Source organism: Opisthorchis viverrini (genome assembly GCF_000715545.1).
Source record: "Opisthorchis viverrini unplaced genomic scaffold opera_v5_102, whole genome shotgun sequence".
NCBI lineage: Eukaryota > Metazoa > Platyhelminthes > Trematoda > Opisthorchiida > Opisthorchiidae > Opisthorchis > Opisthorchis viverrini.
Genome location: NW_008751761.1, coordinates 1426954 through 1445556, shown reverse-complemented (window position 1 = coordinate 1445556; position 18603 = coordinate 1426954). Strand labels below are relative to the sequence as shown.

At 43.4% G+C, this 18603-nt stretch overlaps 2 protein-coding genes across 2 annotated transcripts in view; one reads left to right on the top strand and one right to left on the bottom strand.

Annotated features, from left to right (window-relative positions):
- The window catches only part of T265_05542 (hypothetical protein), a gene marked incomplete at both ends in the record, with an annotated part of 86190 nt that overhangs the window by 43633 nt on the left and 23954 nt on the right, over positions 1-18603 (top strand). The gene's annotated exons all lie outside the window — the stretch shown is intronic.
- T265_05541 (hypothetical protein) overlaps positions 9257-18603 on the bottom strand; it is a gene marked incomplete at both ends in the record, with an annotated part of 27582 nt that continues 18235 nt past the window's right edge. The window contains one exon of the mRNA XM_009170575.1: positions 9257-10941. Coding sequence (XP_009168839.1) covers positions 9257-10941 — 1685 coding nt within the window. The remainder of the gene's footprint in view (positions 10942-18603) is intronic.

The window sequence follows — 18603 nt, the reverse complement described above, 5'->3', positions numbered from 1 at the left end:
CATCAGCGGAAGGGTCCTAATGACTTCAAACGCGTAGTGAAGGGACTGCCTGTCTTGGAATACTAATTTGGGGCAGTCGCGTTGACGAGATTTTGCCCTTTCCCGGTCAAGGTGTACTCTCACTTGATGGGGACGGATAGAGAACCCACAGAACAGCTGGACAATACTAAATTCCGGATGACTGCAGTAGTAAGGGAATTAGTAAAATTACAATCGCGCGAAATTTGAAACAGGCGTGGACAGAACACCAGATGATACTCACGAGACTCTTGCACTCAATTAGGTTGGATTGTATTTACAGCTTCATAAGACAAGTTCTATGGGCCGAATGCAAAACCTCTAAGGGAGAGCAAGAAGCCGAATTTTGGAAAGTTTCACTATTCTTGGTTACTCTGTTGCTCCTTCTTTAACAACTCAGTTATGGGCATCTTGATCCAAAGGAAATATTTGTTCGCGAAAATGAATTGAGTTTTACGCACATACGCCAGTTTGGTATATGCACACGTGTCTCGGGCGAATGAATAACCGCAATGCTATTGAGTGTTTTTTGCCGCACGAGCTAAGTTACTTAAGAATAGTCGGTCAACCGAAAATCCGATCAATATCTCTCTTTGTGAGTAACGCAGGCTTTGTCAAGCACATTGTGGCTCGCAAGGCTTCCGAATTTCATAGTTTTAGGTCACTGTGATTCGGTATGACTGAGCACCGGTTGGTAGGACGTGATTGCTACTTGGGGTTTCCCAATAACAATTTATGGGTACACTCTTGGATGAAATCACGTTTCTCGTTACAAAACTCAATTTCCATCTGAAGTGGTTGATCCCGACACAATTGAAGTGTACCTAATATTTCCATATGAGACCCAAACACTATGATGATGTATTGCAAAACCCCACTTAGGTGTCGCGTCATTCCTCTGAGCTCCGCGCCTTTGGTCATACCGACCTATTTCAGTTCAATATCGCCGAAATTGAAGGTCTCACCACCCAGTGCGAAACGGCTCTCAAGAAGCTCTGGGCTGATAGACATGGTCCGTTTAGTGGTTTTGTGAATTCAGTCATCAAGCTTCAGACAACAGAATAGACAATCCAAATAGTATTCTCATCATCATCGTCGACAGCATAACACCGGTTTTCAGCATTTATGCTTCGCTAGCAGTTAGAGACTAACCAAAGCAGCAGTAAAACCGAATCGCCGAAGCGTGACGTGGTCACAGTGCTGATCAGACACTTGCGGCCAAACGGCTAAGTGCTCTAGCTACTGGCTAGGAGATCGCAAATTCGAAACATCCTGGAGTCAATCAAGATGCTCATTGCTCATTCTCAATAAGGAGAAATCAGCAGTACGGTGCTTCTCAGCTTTTCAGCATAGGTTGGCTTCGCCTGCTGGGCGGAATCTCCTCATATCTGGTCGGAATATGGAGACGCAGCGATTTGGATTCGAACAACCGACTGAGGGATGTGTTGAGCATGAATTCGTATGTTTCAGCTTGGCCAATCAAAGTGCGCACGTAGTTCAACTGGACATATTCGTACGAGATTCTCACTGCATTAGCCAGAAATGTAACCAATCCGATGAATGACTGACACCGTGTAAGGAAATGAGCATCCTTTGAATATACCTTGAAAAGGTGAAGTGTCTAAATAAATTTTTCGGGGTGTTGTGTATTTCAGGTTGGTGTACTGCATCGTCTGGTGTCAGGTAGGTATTCTTGCTCTTGGTGTTGAGTTCATTTTTCTGCGGGATGGAATAGGCCCAACCCAATGGAAACCGGTCAACTAAGAGTTTCATTCCCTTCTAGTAGACAGTGCCGAGTGAAAAACACAGAGATACTAAATTTGCTAACGCATCTGCCTGGTCAGTTTAACAAAAAATCCTGAACACTGAACTTCCAGAAAAACAGGGCTTGTGCTTGGAAAACTTGAATGGCCAGAACGATTTATGGTAATGTGTTGGAATATTGGTAGCTCGGGTGTATTGGTTGGTAATTGATCAGGTGGCTGTTGATCTGTTCGCCGAGCTTGGCAATTGATTTGCAAACGTTTCGTCACCATTCGAGGAGACATCTTCAGTGCGCTGTTGGTTGGGTAGTTCCTCTCTTCGTGCCTGCGTTTATATAGTCTACAGAGAGCAGTCTTTGCGCTGTAACCTGGATTCTGATTGGCCCGTTCTTGATCTGTATTGCGTCGTGGTCGGCTTATCTGTTGGTTTGTGGCGGATCAATTACCAGAACGATTTATATTGCACACACTGACTGCGCAGCATAGTCGTTGATCGAGCATTCTGTCATGTGGAGCGGTCCCTCTAGCAGAGGTTTGTCGGTAGGGACGGTTTATCTCTTCGGTCGATTTACTGGGCGCTAGAATACACTTGCGATAATGATCACCAATCGTGTTATTGGCTACCTGATTTATGTCGGAAAGAGGGAGCTTTATGTTATCTAACCACATCCGATGTGAAATGCAATGTGGCTAAATATTCAGAAAATATTTGAATTTCTGTCTGTCCCACCACCCTGAATTCTGCGTACTGTACCTTTGGTCCGCATCACAACAATGTAGCATGTTTATTGCTGCTGCATTTTCGATCAAATTAAAAAAAACCACCATTCAAGGCCATCTGGAGCAATCGCCAAGCCCGTCTTCAAATTGGACCACAGATTTCGGCCAGCAGCTTTGTGTCTTCGATCAGTTCAAATAAAACCAACTTCAAAAGAAGCCAGTGATGCCACAAAGTAGTGCTGAATCACGGCTAGTGGCACGGATTGACAGCTTTGGTCCGTTAAAAACGTCAGTGCCGACCTAATATTTACTCCTGGTTAGTAAGTACTCCCCTGAAGGGTCTCTAATCCCAAATTCGATGGCAGTAAGTAAAACCATATTAGTGCGTATTCTGCCACCTAGCCAGTTCTCATTAACAAGCGCAAAACTCTGTCAATAGAACTACATAGTTTTACATAAAGATGAAAGCAGTACCTCTGATTTCGACCAAACTAAGGGTCGAAGTATCCGGGTTTCATCCTACGATCCAACCTCATTCTCTGCAATCCGTATTCCAGGTGTGATCCGTTCCGGCTACTTGTGGTGTGCTGTACACCGCGTTTTCTGGCTAATTAATTGATACGTGGTCAGAAAAGGCTCGCTTAAGATATCGCCTCTTCGGTATGACAGTCAACTTAGCAGGACGATTGTGTCTCCTTGAAATCAGACAGATGTTAGGAGGTCACTGACAACACTCGCCTAAAAAATAATGCAATACACCAACAAAGCGTACTTCGATAGGGCGAATATCGTACCAACCGAAACGCGAGGTGGCCTTTGCGTAGCGAGATTCGGTTTCCATCAATGAAATCTGTCTTTGGTACCAGGTCCTCTTTGTCGACGGCGAAGGTTGTGATAGAGGAAATCCCATGTCAACAGAGCTGTGTGTGCTGATGGCTGTGGTGCCGTCAAGTTAATCATTAATTTTTCGCTACTCGTGAGTAGTGAAAAGTAACTATGTTGATCCGTCAATCCAATGAATTCGCTAGAAGCGGAATAGTACGATCCACTGCGCCTGGCCAAACGCTAGACACCGCCCAAGCTACACATCTGACCTTTCATATGCCTCTCCTCTTTAAAGAAATCTCGTATACAGTGACATTTGAAGCCATACAGAGGGGTGAACACGACTGCGCCGCAAAGCCTAGCATTCCGATTTGATGCAGTTTATAATTTCCGTTATAAGAGTTGGCTACTGGAATCCAGACAGACAGAAAGAGACTCGTATGGTTATATGGCTATATATATATGGTTATATATATATGGCTTCCCTTTGGACGATTGGTGGATTCGTCTGGTGGATTATTTTCTCAGGCCGAAATCAACACAATGGATCTTGGAAAACTGCATGCACATTTGAAGTGCTCAGCTGATGTGAATTCAAAAATAGCTGAGTAGTTTATGATGGAGATTGAGTCCTAAAAATATACCAAATTTCAGCTGCAGTTTGCTGCTTTGAAAAATAATCTGCGGCCACTCATTCACTTCAACAGATTCGCGTGACATTCTTCTTGATCTCGTACACAAAGGCGCTTATGAATGTGTTGCCGCCATGTCTCGTGTCATTGTCAAGTCAGCCATCCGTGCTAGAATAGTTCAGTTTGCGTCTACTAGCCTGGTGGTCATCGGTTAGAATCTCCTCGGAAATTCAAGGGATACACACTGCTGCTTCACTTCGATAGGAGTGAAATGGCTGCACAGGGTTCCCCGGTTGTTGCCACAGGTTAGCTTCGTCTTCAGGAGGTAAGCTTGATTTAAAAGTTATCTTACTGTTACCTGAACATTTCTGTGCTGGTTGTGCAGTGTGTATTAGCAGTGTTACATCGGCAGTGAAGCCAACTAAAACAGCTTGTGCGCTAGTTACTAGTGAGAGCAGAAACAAGCGATTTCGCGTTCGGGTGCACACCACGCCCCCCACCCACAGTAAAAATAGGAAAGGAGAAAAATGAGTAATTACGGACACACAGATGCCCAAGTGGGTCAGAGGAATCGGTAAGCTTACTACACATTTTTAGTTAGCCATAAACAGGGTCTGTTCGCATATCGTCAGTTATATGAGGAGAAAAAAATGGTCGCATCTTCAACAACACTCACCACAAATCCCCGATAGTGAAGGGTATGGAGTGCAATACTGAGGCTATGCTTGATACGAGACCATCAAATAGGTAATCTCATCTCTTCTGTGATGCAGACCCCGTGGAATAAAATGGCAATTTACAGGCTATAAAGTAATAAACGAAAAGTATGGATGCATTGCAAGATATCTTTCAGTCGAATCATAAGTTAAGGCATTTGTGTTCATGGAATGATCATTTTCACATACATGGCATACCCGCTTACCCTCAAACCCCATAAGAGATTAGGGAACTGCATTTGGAGAGTAGTTTCACGTGGCACTCACGATTACTTCTTAAATCACGTCAAGTTTGTTTGTCCCTCCTAAAGAGCACAACGATATTCTGGAATTCTTTTTGGCAACCAACCTCTAAATTTTGCTTTGTTCTTTCAAATCTGTTCCGTTTTTCCAATGTACAAGCCGTTTCAATTAAGTTCCAAAACTAACCCTCCAGGTTCAGAATCTTGTAAGGTCCAAGGCTGTAGTGCTCAAAAACAGTATGGTCAGTCCCGATAGAGTCTGTTCTTTATGCAAGCAAAACAGCTGGTTGCCATTCTCCATGTAGATTCTAGCAACTCAACGTCCTTCCTCAGGTACGTAGATCACACGTTAGCGCAGTAGTCTAAGTGGTGTCAAGCGGCATTCTCACACCAGGATGCCAGCTGGTGACCGTTCCCTTCAATGTTGGCACGGCGTTCTATCATTCAGATCCCAAGATGGTCTGAATGTTTGATAGCTAACGATCCTTGGGTCTCTGGTATCCCCACTGTCAGGAGTCGCAGGATTTCTTACTCATCCACATAGAAAGCTACGGATGTCAACTTGGATATGCTCGGTGGATAGTCCCAGACCTTTTAACATCATTCGGTAGAGAGAAGATGAAGGATGAAAGCATCGCTTGAAGTGTTTATTTACCAACCCATTCTGGAGCGAGAGTATTTGATTTGTCTTAGTGGCTCTTTACTAAGAGGGGAATTGCATTCCTAGTGGGGGGGGGTTGTATTATGGAGGACCACTCATACACTAAACCAACTTTTTTGACAACGGTATGCAGAACCAAATATAACTAGTCGCTCAAAATAGACTGAATGTGATTGGATCCCATGGCGAGTTTTTTTCGTGATTGTCAGAAAAATATCCCTACCGAAGGATAGTAAACTATATTTATGGACAGTTTCACACCCCCTCCACTGGTCGCATGCTGCCAAGCCGTTTTCGATGAGCTTTGCCAACGCACCTGCTATCTGAAGCGTGTAGTGCCAATGGTGAACTTGGGAAGCCTGGTGCTTTAGAGATGTGCATTTCACGTCTGGACGCATCCTGACGTTAAGGAAGAAAGTGATGCGAATGGAGCAGGATCCGAGTGCTACTGGAACTTCACTTGGGAATTGGTGCCGGGCGGACCACAGGGCAACAAGTGCCCGGAAATCGGCGGTCACCTTTAGAACTGAAAACATTTTGGCAGCTCATAGCCACCGGCCAGGGCGAAACAATGAAGAGGCGCAGAGTGAACGACTGGAGCGGAGTTGGTTGACTTGCCACGGAGGTGGCCATCGCACTAGGTTCACTCAAATTTATGCTTTTTTTCGTTTTCCTGTTGAGTGATGTGGGACCAAAAGAATTTTCGAGATGGATATTTTAGATGAAGCGAGTTTATGAAACGGGAGTAATGAATTACGGGACAAAAAGTCTTTCTATCATTCTCAGTTCCTCAAATTCATCTGCAAAAAGGCGACGTGATGCAACAAATCTCGTAATATGAAGAGCCCTCATACGAGGTGTTCCGGACATGATCTCATGCTGTCTAGCGTGACAAGAGTTTGAAACCATATTTATGAAAGTAGGACTCTGTATTCCCCTGAGAAAGGATGGATTAGCAAAGGTCACCAGTGAACCCACACACTTCGACCTTGCGACGGTTGACCGTCACCACTACAGCACTTTCCAGTGTGGCTGGAATACTCTCAAAATCAAAGGTCCTAACTTTGGACTTGCTGTGCGCAGTGGGAGTCAGAAGCCCAGACTGTACTTTTGGCCCAAAAGGCAAATTAGGTTTTACCCCGGCAGAAATAAACTCGCGTAGCATTAGAGTAAGTGACATGCAATCAAAAGAAGATACTGATTACACTGCACTATTTTTGCACACACTGCGATCTCCGAGTTTTTAGTGCCACATGCAGAAAAGTCAGGCAACAAATAAACGCCAAGGTCAAGGATTCTCCGACAGAATATGCAAAGCCACGTTTCATTTGGAGCTTGATTGGGCATCGAAACACTGTGCCGCCATTAAAAATCACGAAACTACATTTGCCTGTCTTTAATCCGTTTTGTCTCGTTCTGCCGCTGTAGTCTTCCCCTTAAGGCTAGTTGAAACACACAAGCCGGCTGTCCACGCTTTGTTTAGAGTCACCCACAGATAGACAAGCGAAACCGTGGCTCACCTGCCTCGGTCTTCCAACCAAGTGCATTTGTGGTCATCATATTGTTATCTGAGTAGCGGGAAACACGCAACTCTTACAGATTCGTACTGTAATATAACTGTGACCCAGGGTTTATTTGGTACCTCATCTGTCCTCTTTTTTAACGTTAATCCAATTGGGTTTTCTGCACAGCAGGTTGCCGAGGAACCCCAAAACAGTGTCATGTTTTAAATTGCTTTTGTTGCGTTGGCGGGATTGAATAACTGGCACGTGCGAGATGAGGGGGCATTTAGGTCCAACAAAAGCAGTTTGCCTGTTGATCTGCTGTACGAGGTACCGTTTGCAGAGCTGGTATTTAATAATTTGGCCCCAAATGTCACAGCTTTTGCTATAAGGGTATAATGTCTGAAAACAGGAAGCGTTGTTCAGTCCACCATACTATTTGGGCTGCCCAATTCTAACCTCAGCATGCGGCATTTTCCTGCATGCTCTTGTTTAGCTGTTACACCTGAACCGACATATTTCGATTGAATTCGGAGTGACTGGATTATGCATCTATGGAAGTGAGTATTTAGACCCTTGGATTATGCATGAGTACCACTAAAACAAAACTGTTATGCCATCAGTACACGCCACATTTGTCGCTTCCTGGCAGGCAATAAAGTAGGGTAACAAGCTACTCAACTCAATAGGGCATAAATCGCCGAAAAATGCACTCATCTGCCAGATTCATTCAGTATCTTCGCTGAGTCACATGTTGTGTCTGAACTTTTCTGCTCAGCTTGGCTGGAGCATTTCGGTTCAGACATTTCGTTCGATCAGTCAGCTGACTTCTATTTTTAGCCAACAAATTCTGACTAGCAAACCAAGTTTATCTGCCTGAATTCCTGTTTATCGGTTGCTGCGTAAAAGAGCTCACGTGCAGTTGCTTCAGTCACGTCAGCCAGGTGTGATCCAGTCCCACTTGGGTGCTTTGTATTGGTAAAACCTATCCATTCATTCCGTGTATTTTTTTACCTTCAAGTTCCAAAGCCGGTGATCACAAATCGTTCTGTTCAGCTGAAAATGTAACCTGACTGAAGTGCAGGTGGGAATTCTAGATACGTTAAGTGTGATAATTTATAGGTGAACACCTGTGCTGTGTATGACGCGATTGTGTGGACAAATTACGGTTGTGATGTATAGTTCTGGGGTTACGGTGATACTACTGATGGGGAGGCAGGTTACGGTTATGATGTCTAGATCTGGCAGTTTCATTTGTGTGTTGTTCTGAACTACGATGGTTGATTTCCAGCCCAAATTTTGTTACATCCTCTGGCCGGCCAGCATTGATCAGCCAGCAACACATCAAATTCTCTCTTACCCCGAAGAATAGGGATTTCCGGAATCCGAGAGTGGTGTGTTTCGGCTAAATACAATTTGTTTATCATTGATCTTATGAGCCCCCCCCCCATCCACAAGGTGGGTGAACATGTATTGATAAGCAATAAATATGGGGTCGTCTCAATCACTGGGCAGAGCGAAAGTCGAATGGATTTGATTCACCTATTTCCGCTATACGTACGCTGGAGCCTGCTCAATTTGTTTTGTGTGCTGCGCTCACATACGAGAGGTGATTCCTAGCCAAAATTCGGTTCCATCCTCTGACCGGTCATCAGTGATCAGCCAGCGGCATATTAAATTCTCTCTTACCCCAGAAGAACAGGAGTTTCGGGAATCAGAGAAAGGTGTGTTTCGGCCAAATACTATTTGTTTACTATTTATCTTTGGAGCCCTCCACCTGAATAAGGAGGGTGAACATGTACTGATAGGCAATGAATATGGGGTCGTCTCAATCAATGGGCAGAGCGAAAATCGAATGAATTTGATACACCTATTTCCGCTATACGTACGCTGGAGCCTGCTCAAAGAGATAACCCCCTGATTTCGCCTGCTGCTTCTAATCTAAAACGATTGTTCAATATTCCTTTGGCACCCCGACCCATTCGGACGAGATACACTTTGTCCAGTCTACCCCGAAAACTTACGATTTCGTGCGTTCACGTGTCCGCCGCAGCAACCAGGTGTTTGCAAAAAGTGTAATAAGGAAAGGAAAACACAAATCGTCTAAATGTCAAACAAGGTAGTGCATAAAATTAGCTAAAAAATGCTTGTGATATATACATGGTTTACAGACTTGTTCAAACCGAAGCACGCTTTCTTTCAGAAGTCAGCTGTTTAGGGCATGACACACTGCGATTCGGTGAAGGGCAGTTTTCAACCACACGGTTCCTACAAAACGATAGTTCAGCACGTCGAATTTCATCTTTGTCATAACCGTAGTTAACGATTCCCCGGCCTGTGTTAATCGTGTCTGGGACAGCTGATGAGGAAAACTTTCGCCCAGCGGGTTGTGAGTAAGCACCAAATTCATTGAGAACGCAGTTTGTTTCCGGTTCGGACGTATCATCGTGATCTGCTGAACAGTCGGAATCTCGCCTATCGTCGTACATATCAGAGATGCTGGGCAGGTCGGTGATCGGGTAGTGCGTCCAAAACCGGGTTGTAGGTGGGTTTGGATTCGAATGAAACATGCTTTCCGTCCGAGCACATCTCGAATTGGAGATTTGACGGTTGAAGTTACAAGACACATTGTACGATGAGGTGGACACTGTATTTGTGGAGTGTAATCTATTGAAGTGTACACTGGGATATTTTGGTTGGCTGTGTAGCCGTCTGGAATAAAATCTCTCGGGATGTTTTCCACACGTGTTGCATGGATAAACATGTTCTCTGGTTGTTGGGTGATGCATTCTTATCATGCCGCTATGTTGTTGGCTTCTACCGCATTCCGGATTTTCCTCAGCACCTAAATGAGGAGGCAGGTACCAGTTTTTCCTCTGTGGCCAAGCCTCCAACAAACTAGGAACTGATCGTGTAGACCTGAGCGGCAACGCCAGAGGAAAGTGGTTTTCCGGGACACTGAAAGATCTCATCTTTTGCTTGGAATTGTATGGAATCTTGACGGCATCGACGAGAGAGTGCGTGACTTGGTGAGACAGTGGTGTGTACGAAAGTTGTTGATTACACACACCATACTTTCTCTTCACATTACGAGATTTCCAGACTTCATGTGGTTCTCTAAAAAATCCCTCATGGCCACCCCTCACGAACCTGGATTGAGGCGTGAACAAGGATGAGAGACCGGAGAAGAATCGATGAACGTTGTTTGCCAAAGCTGGTTGGTACATGTAAAAATTAAACTCATCCATTTTTGTGGCTTGTTCTTTCGGTAGATACGCAGTTGTCGAATTGCTGGTTTCATATTCCGGTTCTGTCCAGATGACATCTCCTCGAAGACGCTGCAGTTCTTGCGCTTGCGCCGCAGCTTCCAGTTGGTCACGTCGTTCATCTTCCGTATTCATAGTCAGAAACCGTAGGACGACCAAGTTCATCACCGAACTCACCACGGTCAAACCGAAAAGGATAAAAATAAGACTGAATGCCACATAATCCGGACGTCTGGCCAAGGAGTTATTGCGTTGCAATGCGACAAAATCACCGAACCCGATAGTAGTCAGAGTAATGAAGCAATAATAGAAAGAATCTAAGTAATCCCACTCTTCGTAACAAGAGAACACGACTGCTCCGATAGCCAGTACCGTAGTTCCCGTTGTGAAACTGACCAACATCAGATTTGTCTGCGATACGGAACGACATTTGCAAGAGAGTTGTTTCTTCACCTGCCGCAAAAGCCACGTCATGCTAGTGTTCATTCGCTCACCGATACTCTGAAACATGACCAGGCATAGTGGAATTCCGGGTACAGCGTAGCACATACAGAATATCTTGCCCCAGTCGGTTTTTGGTGTACTGTGACCATAGCCTGGGAACAATTGGAGAAAGAGATGGAGGATAGAATTTGATCAACATGCGGTTGAGTTTGTTTGCGACAACATTTATTGTGTTAGGCTTACTAAAGTCAATATCTTTCATTTACCTGTGTGTTACGGCTTTCACACACTACTGGGAAGCATCACTGTGTCAAATTTGCATTTTATTAACTCCCGTGAAACGTTGTTAATGCAGTCGATAAAGGGCAATCAACATTTTAACACATTTCTCAAAGCGACTGTTTGCTAATTCATCGGCCAACACGTTTATTTGGCATACACAGAGTATGTTGTGTGGCGATAAGGCACGAAACTCTAAGGGCAGTCTTAGCTGAGTGTAAATCTGTCAGTATATTTTAAGCTTTGAGTCATGTTTTCTCACTTTTGTTTCGATCGGAAGGCGGTACAGGACCGGACCAATCATACTGTTTCGATATAGCCCTGGGATATTTTGCATGCAGTTTTATGCAAACGGAATGATAAATTTGAGAAGTGGATACGTTGAGTGTTAGTAGTTGGCAATCAGATTGTGATAAGGTGCAGAAAGATTTACATTTCATGCGGAAAAATTACCATCAACTTTGATCTTCGTTTAAACCCAAACAGTGAGCTGGAAGCTGATTTACATTAGGTCATTACGCCTGGACAATGTGTCGCGATATCTCGAATATCGTACCAGCTGAGAGATGAGGTAGTTTAGTGAAGTACATTCAGTTGTCTGGGAACACCACAGACGAGAGATTTCGCTGGATTCGACAAGAGCCTCCTATTGAAACCGAATTGGCATGCAGATGAGGGTACTTTGCTGAATTAGGATGTTTTATGTGCGATATCTGTTCTCTTGATTTTATATCGATAGCCAGACACACTTCATACCGATCTTTCAACGGGTATAGAAAATGAAGGTATATATATATTTATATATATACCAAACGAAGCGTTACTCGACTAAGATTGATATATCATTGTGAAACTATTTCGCACTTTCTATCGGTGATGTGTTCTGTGTGAGATTGAGTATGAATCATATGACGACACACGCCAATGGATGCCTCACTTTTGAAATAAGAAAGATATCAAGAAACGTGTTCCTTGACGTATTTTGGTTGCTATCGTAATCAGCGTCAGGAGTTCAGTAACGCCTTTAGATATAAAAGACTGTACAAGGGACTCGATGGGAACGACGGGTTTTTGCAAAACCTGCGGGTATTCAAATGCTGTTTCAAATGTCCAAATTTCAACACCCATAGGACAGCTTTCTCCCTGGAAAGCAGATATTCCTTTACTGGAAGCAACTAATCAATAATTTTGGAGGTGAGGCGAGGGCATGAACTAGTCGAAAAAATGACCAAACATCAACACGCCTGAAATAAAAGTGCTCGAGCCGGTGGTCCAATGTACACAAAAAGACGTGAAAGGACTTTCCTCTTACTTCTCAGAAACCTGGAGAGTAGTTGCCTCTTACTTAGTTTAAAGCACATAACAGTATGTCCATGATTGCATTTTTGATCCTTTTTGGCTGACAAATTTATACCTTACAAAAAATTAGAATAGCCGAGAGCAAACAGTTGTGATTCGTATGCAAGTTAAGTTCAGCTACAGTGATGAAAATTTGGCCACTGTCTCTTGATGTTTTTCTAAAATCCATAAGCCATATTCACACAACTATTGTTTGGCTTTATGCAATCGTTCTGTTGAATTCACGCCAAAGATAGGAAGACTCTACACGTTTGCCTTCCCGCGTGGATTGGGCTGGAAACACGCTCAATTTTTGGAGCGCTGACGAGCCCCAATGAAAGCGAAGTTCAGGTGCAGCGATTCCATTCGTTGGTGTACAGTTATAAAAAACCATGAGTTAGGATGTGCGAGGACTCTTTAGGTGGACTCACATGAATGCCTAAAACTGAACAACCATTAACCATGCTGCTGGATTTGAAGCAGTGGTTCCACAAGCATGTTCAACGAATTACGTAAGAAACAAAAAAGAGTGCCGTTTGCTAATTTTGCTGTTTTTTTTGTGCTTACAGGTGCTCGGTGTCATTAACTTCCAAGGGCGGTATGGTTAGATACACTTAACAAAACAAAACAAAGTTGTGACTGTAGTATTTTCTACTTGTTGCTGAATTTCGGGTTGTTCAAAATCGTATGATCAGAAGGTCTACAGGATTGGGTATCGGATGAGAAGCCAAATTAGCTTGTGAAATGCACTCTTTGACACACCAATTTGGTTTTAACAAGGGACTCAAGTGAATCCCAGCTGGATTTCTTGTTTGCAGTATTCTTTTATTTAATTTGTTTGCCCCTCCCCCATATTTCATTCGAGATATCAAAGTGCATTTTCAAGGTTAGAAGTAGTAACAAGTTCCTGAAATCTCTTTGACAGCCCACGATAGGCTTCTTCCTTGTTGAGGCCCATTGGATGTATTGCATCCAAACGTTCCAATCAACATTTCGCTCTATCGAACACTAATCGGAATGGGTTTGCGAAACAAATTCACTTGTGATTTTATACCTCACAAGTAGTTTCCTATCAGGACAAATATCTTACGAACTGTAACCTGAGGCGACCTTTGGATAGAATTAGTTACCCTGGTGAGCGTTTTGTACGACATTTGTACGACTGGCTGTTCAGATACACGAGGAAGAGATCAGATGAGAAACCGTAATAGCCAATTTCATCTGTATGGTCATTGGAAAATGATGGCTTCAACTTACATACATACGTAAATTGTTTCTTATCTTCACCTCTGTATATACATACACGGATTCTACACCCGTTTGCGGTTAGCCTGGGATTCGAACATGATTGAAGCCCTCTTGTTGTGTACATCATTCAAAAATCGCTCATTTCACATGAAGTCTGAGTAAGGAGGACGTCGCTCAGATTCCGCCTGATTGGGCTAGAACCTGTTTGCGCATCAAGCTGCAATCCTTGTCTCCAGTAATTTGAGTCTGAGAAATGAAAAGGACGCGTCTTATTACAAGCAATNGGTCAAGCATTTACACAAGTGGCATCGCGACAGTGCCGTTTTTGCTAACGACTTGGTTTCAGAGTGATTGAATGTTCTTGTAAAAAGTGACCCTTTTAAAACCTATCGCGTGTCCTCATTTCTTAGAACGAATCGTCGCAGGATTTGTTACAATGAATACCGAGGTTTTTTCGCCTGAAAACAAAGTTGGATTGATGCAGTTTATGCGAATAGCAGTCGCAAATTCGAACTCTGACCCAGTCACGTGGCAATGAATTACAGTCGGAGGGAGGAACTGGCAGCTTGGTTGAAATTTGAGTAGGTTGTGTGCGCTTCATTGGTGATCCAGTATCTATTGAAGTTATTTCATTGAACCTCTGGATTATCGAGTTCACTCAAAATCGATCCAAAATTTGTCAAGCAGCTGGCTTGATTTTACTGTGGACACCCAAGGGGATTGTGTGAAGTAAGTAAGTAGTAGGTTGTATATGTTTTCAAACTCCGTTCAGCTATTCTTTGGGAAACTTCGATCGCAGTTAGAGATGTGCTTTGAGCGAGTCTTAACTTTGAGGCCAAACAAGTCTTTGGCAGGGTTTTCGGCCATATTTACGTTACAAGCACACGACAGCTTCCGTATGGGAAACGGGACAGTTTCTTTTTGCATCGGTGCTTAGCTCTGCGATGCGACAAGAAGTGCCTTCCCGAACATCTCTTCTGGAAATCCTTTATTTATGACAACCGATCTACCAAGCAAATTAAGCTGACTCTATGAAAATATGTCCTTGGAAGAACGATGAAGCTGGGTCTTGACATGGTTAAAAAGCTATGGATTTTGGTCGAACTGTCTAGTTGTAAAAATGCTTCGGAGGGCCAAACTGGGTTCGCATTCATAAGATATTGAGAATCGTGGTAAGGATATCCTGAAATTTACTGCCAATTCCATGGCCAAAACTGAACAAATTTCAAAATACACGTTAAGTGGGGAAACGCAACAGTCGTTAATATAAGAATCAGTTGTCATCCACGGGACACTTGACGGTGCATGATGCTCGATCAGTTCAGCTCATTCTGGTTCCTGTCACAAAACTGAAACAAAAGTTCATGATGGGCTCCCCATGGTTGTTTTTCATACGTAAGGAAAAGTACTTATTAGAAATCATGTGGAATTATTTTTATTGGGCAGTAAACACCGATGTTTTTGGGTAATATTATTGTAGTACACCGGTCTTGCGAAAAGGTGAATTATATGCGTCGGCCCCTGATGGAAGTAAGCAATGTCAGCGTCACGTGACCCAACCTAGACAATCAGGCTCAAAATACCGAGGAGGCTATCCGCACCGCTGGCCAACAAAACTAAACTGTGACAGTTAGAAGAAAGCGTGGTGGTGCATGAGAAATCACGAAAATCGATTGGCCATGGTAAATAATGAAAACGACCTACGCAAGAGGATTGTTGTCGATCGGGTGTCTAGATAGTTCCCGGGCACGAGTACTGATACGCACAGCTAGATGGGAGATAAAAGAGCGGCGAACTGACAAGTGCAGACTTGAAGTGGAACTGACGTCCGTTGTCAATGATTAGCGCTAGGCATGTCCAAAGTGGCGAAGAAAACAGAACTCTAGTGCAAAACGAATACTTGCAAACAGTTGGCTGCATTTTGTCCTATGCCAGGATTATGGATATAGTTGGATTCTCACAAGAACGACTATCGATCACGCTCAAGTGAACCGAAAACAACGCATTGTTGGATCACAGATTCGGCACTTTCATTGGTGATATTGATTGATACTGTGAGCGAATTTGTGTACACAGAAAAACGACTCTTCCGGTTCATGGAGAAAGAAATGATGTAGAATGAAAATAGCTCGTTACAGTTGATTCTTTCACGTTTCGACACTTCTCATAAATCAACCAGGCGCCATAGAATTTTCTCCCACGATGGTGAGCATTAAAGCGAACATAATTGGAGAAGTATGGCAAGGCCTACCAATATACAGTAACTTTGCGATCCTTCTACGATCAAATAACTGAAATGCTGTTCACATTTGGAGGTTTAGATTATTACTTACGAGATTCACAGTATTGGAGCCATTTTTCGACCATCATAGAGGTTTTTTAAAGAAAAGCTTTTAAACTTTACAGCTGCTTGAGTAGTCAGTCGTACAACCTTGTCGTACTACTTATCTGCATGCACTTTGGGATCAACCAGAATACTGTTTGAAGTAATTACAACGATCGTACTTAACCGGCTTGAAATTGTCAGGCTTCTATGCTCTTGTTGCCTTTGTAGCTAGACACCAAGAATCCAAAAAAAATCTTTGAGTTCTCCGTAAAAGGGCAGTTAGGTAAATATCCAGAAACATGTGGAAGTGCCAATATTAGGACACAACTTGCTACCTGAGGTGAGTAAAAGTATATTCTGAGTAGTTTGATCTTTACAAAATCGGCCGATAAGAGGGCTCTGCTTACTCGCTACTTGGCCACGGAGGGCGTACACAACCGGGGCCTTGGACATCCTGATTTCGAGGTTCATGACGCCAGCGGAGCGCAGCTCAACTTCATCTAGTTCCATTTGTGCTTACTTCACGAGACGGTGACGAATAAATCCCACACACAGTGTTCATCTTAGGTGGAGGCACTTGAAGTGAGATTCCAAGGCTCCTGTTCATCCGCCGTGTACAAAATCCTCACGGAAGAACGGTTTATAAACTGAGGGATTGTTGGCTCCTCCGCTTAAACTGTTAGTGTTCAAAGGAAGTCAGTAAATAATTGGCTGATAGTTTGCAAGCAACTGTGATATAAAACGTCACTGATGTATGACAATCCCCCACACTCTGTGCTTTATCGACGCCAGCGGTCACACTCCTGCCGTAGTCTTTGCGGGTTCGTACCTCCCAAACTGTCAAGGAGAGCGTGGTGCTCGAGATTTCCGACAAGTGACTATCAAACATCCTTGTTTTATTCTATGGCGCACAAGTGCACTGGTGTCTTAGCAAGTAGGAGAGTGGACAAATAGGAACCGATATTAGAATATCATTCGAGGGAGCTTCACTTTTCGTTAAAGTGTGGGAAACAATCGGTAGTCACAAGACACCACACCAGACTGACTAAGTCATCCAGCATCATATATCGAATAATACAAAATCGTTTGAGGGGTATTCAACAAAGTGATCCCGAGTCAGCTCAGCCATTCCCAGCGAGAGATACAGAGGCGCTTGCGTTACCTCACTCTGCCACATGTCTCCCAACAAACTGTTCAAAGTACAGCGTTTCATAGTGCTTTGATCTGGTTCTTCAATTAATCTCTCAGATTGGCCAATGAGACGCCATTGTTGTTCCTGTAATATCATGTTCCTTGGGGTGAAGAAGTTGTATGGTCCACGAAATACCCCTATTCTGGAGAGTCAACGTGATAGCTCATCATCTATCAAGAATTAGAGTCACATGATTTGGAATAGTAGGGGAAACGGCCGATAGATTTATTGTTGTCACATGATCCCGAAGCGGCAAGTGCCTTTAGGGAGCTGTCGGGAATAGCCTTGTGAATTCAAGTGCACAGAGTGCACTTGTTTGGTCTGATGGGGCTTAGATCGTTTTGTATATATTTGTCCGGAAGCACACCTGCACCTTTTGACAAAACAAGATGTTAGTTGCAAATCACTGAGAAACCAGGTACTCGAACAGACTCAACAGTTTTATGAAATGGTAAATAAAAACTATATGGTTTGCTGTTGGATATTTTGCGAGGTTTTTAGGACATTTTCAGGGTTGCCACTGTCATAAAAAGAAGTGATGACTGCACTGAATTTTAATAACAACAAACACTCAATGGGTAACACCGAAGTCTGCAGTTTGGACCCAGACCGACGGTTACTAACAGAATTAGCTGTCCCTGAAATCCGTTCGATGCATACAGTATATGAATCAGTTTTCTCTGAAACGAACCGATTTAGTGTGAACTGATTTAATCCAAAATTTTGAGGATTTCCACACACATTTTAACGCCCGGGTCCGCGACTTTGGGACGCTGATTTAACATTCGGTTAAATACAGGGGGTTGTGGGTGACTTACAATGAATTCATATCTCGAAGCCTCACTATTTTAATTCAGTAGTGTAACAACTTTGAACGCAAACGCAAACTGGTGTTGTTTTAGCCAATATCATCAATTTTTGTGTGCAAAGTACCCATTCATAAATATCTATTCCCCACTCCGGCCATGCATGGTTGGTGTGTTATGAAATCAACAGCAGTTACACGTACTTTATTTGATACCCGTGGATATCCGCATTTGGTAAAGTTTCTGAAAGAATCTCGAGAAACAGTGATCTCTTATCCCTTTCGAATGCCACTGTTTGACTCGATATCATCAGTGCATTGCTGAGTGGGTGTCCCCCTTCTTCTTGATTGCACTTATATAATTTGGAAAGCGCAGACTCCACTCACATGGAGTCTGTTTGGCCCGTACACGAATTATGTTGCAGTTTTGTTTGCTTGCTTGCGAATAATCCATTACACACTACCATTGTCTTTTAATAATTCCTGTTCTTGACAAATACACTCATTTGCAAATCAACTTGATTTTCAAGGGATAGTCATTTAAATTTTTTGGGTTCAAGTAGAACATAAGATTGACGGAAACTCGGGGAATGCGTCTACCTGATGAGCCCCAAGAAGGGCGAAAC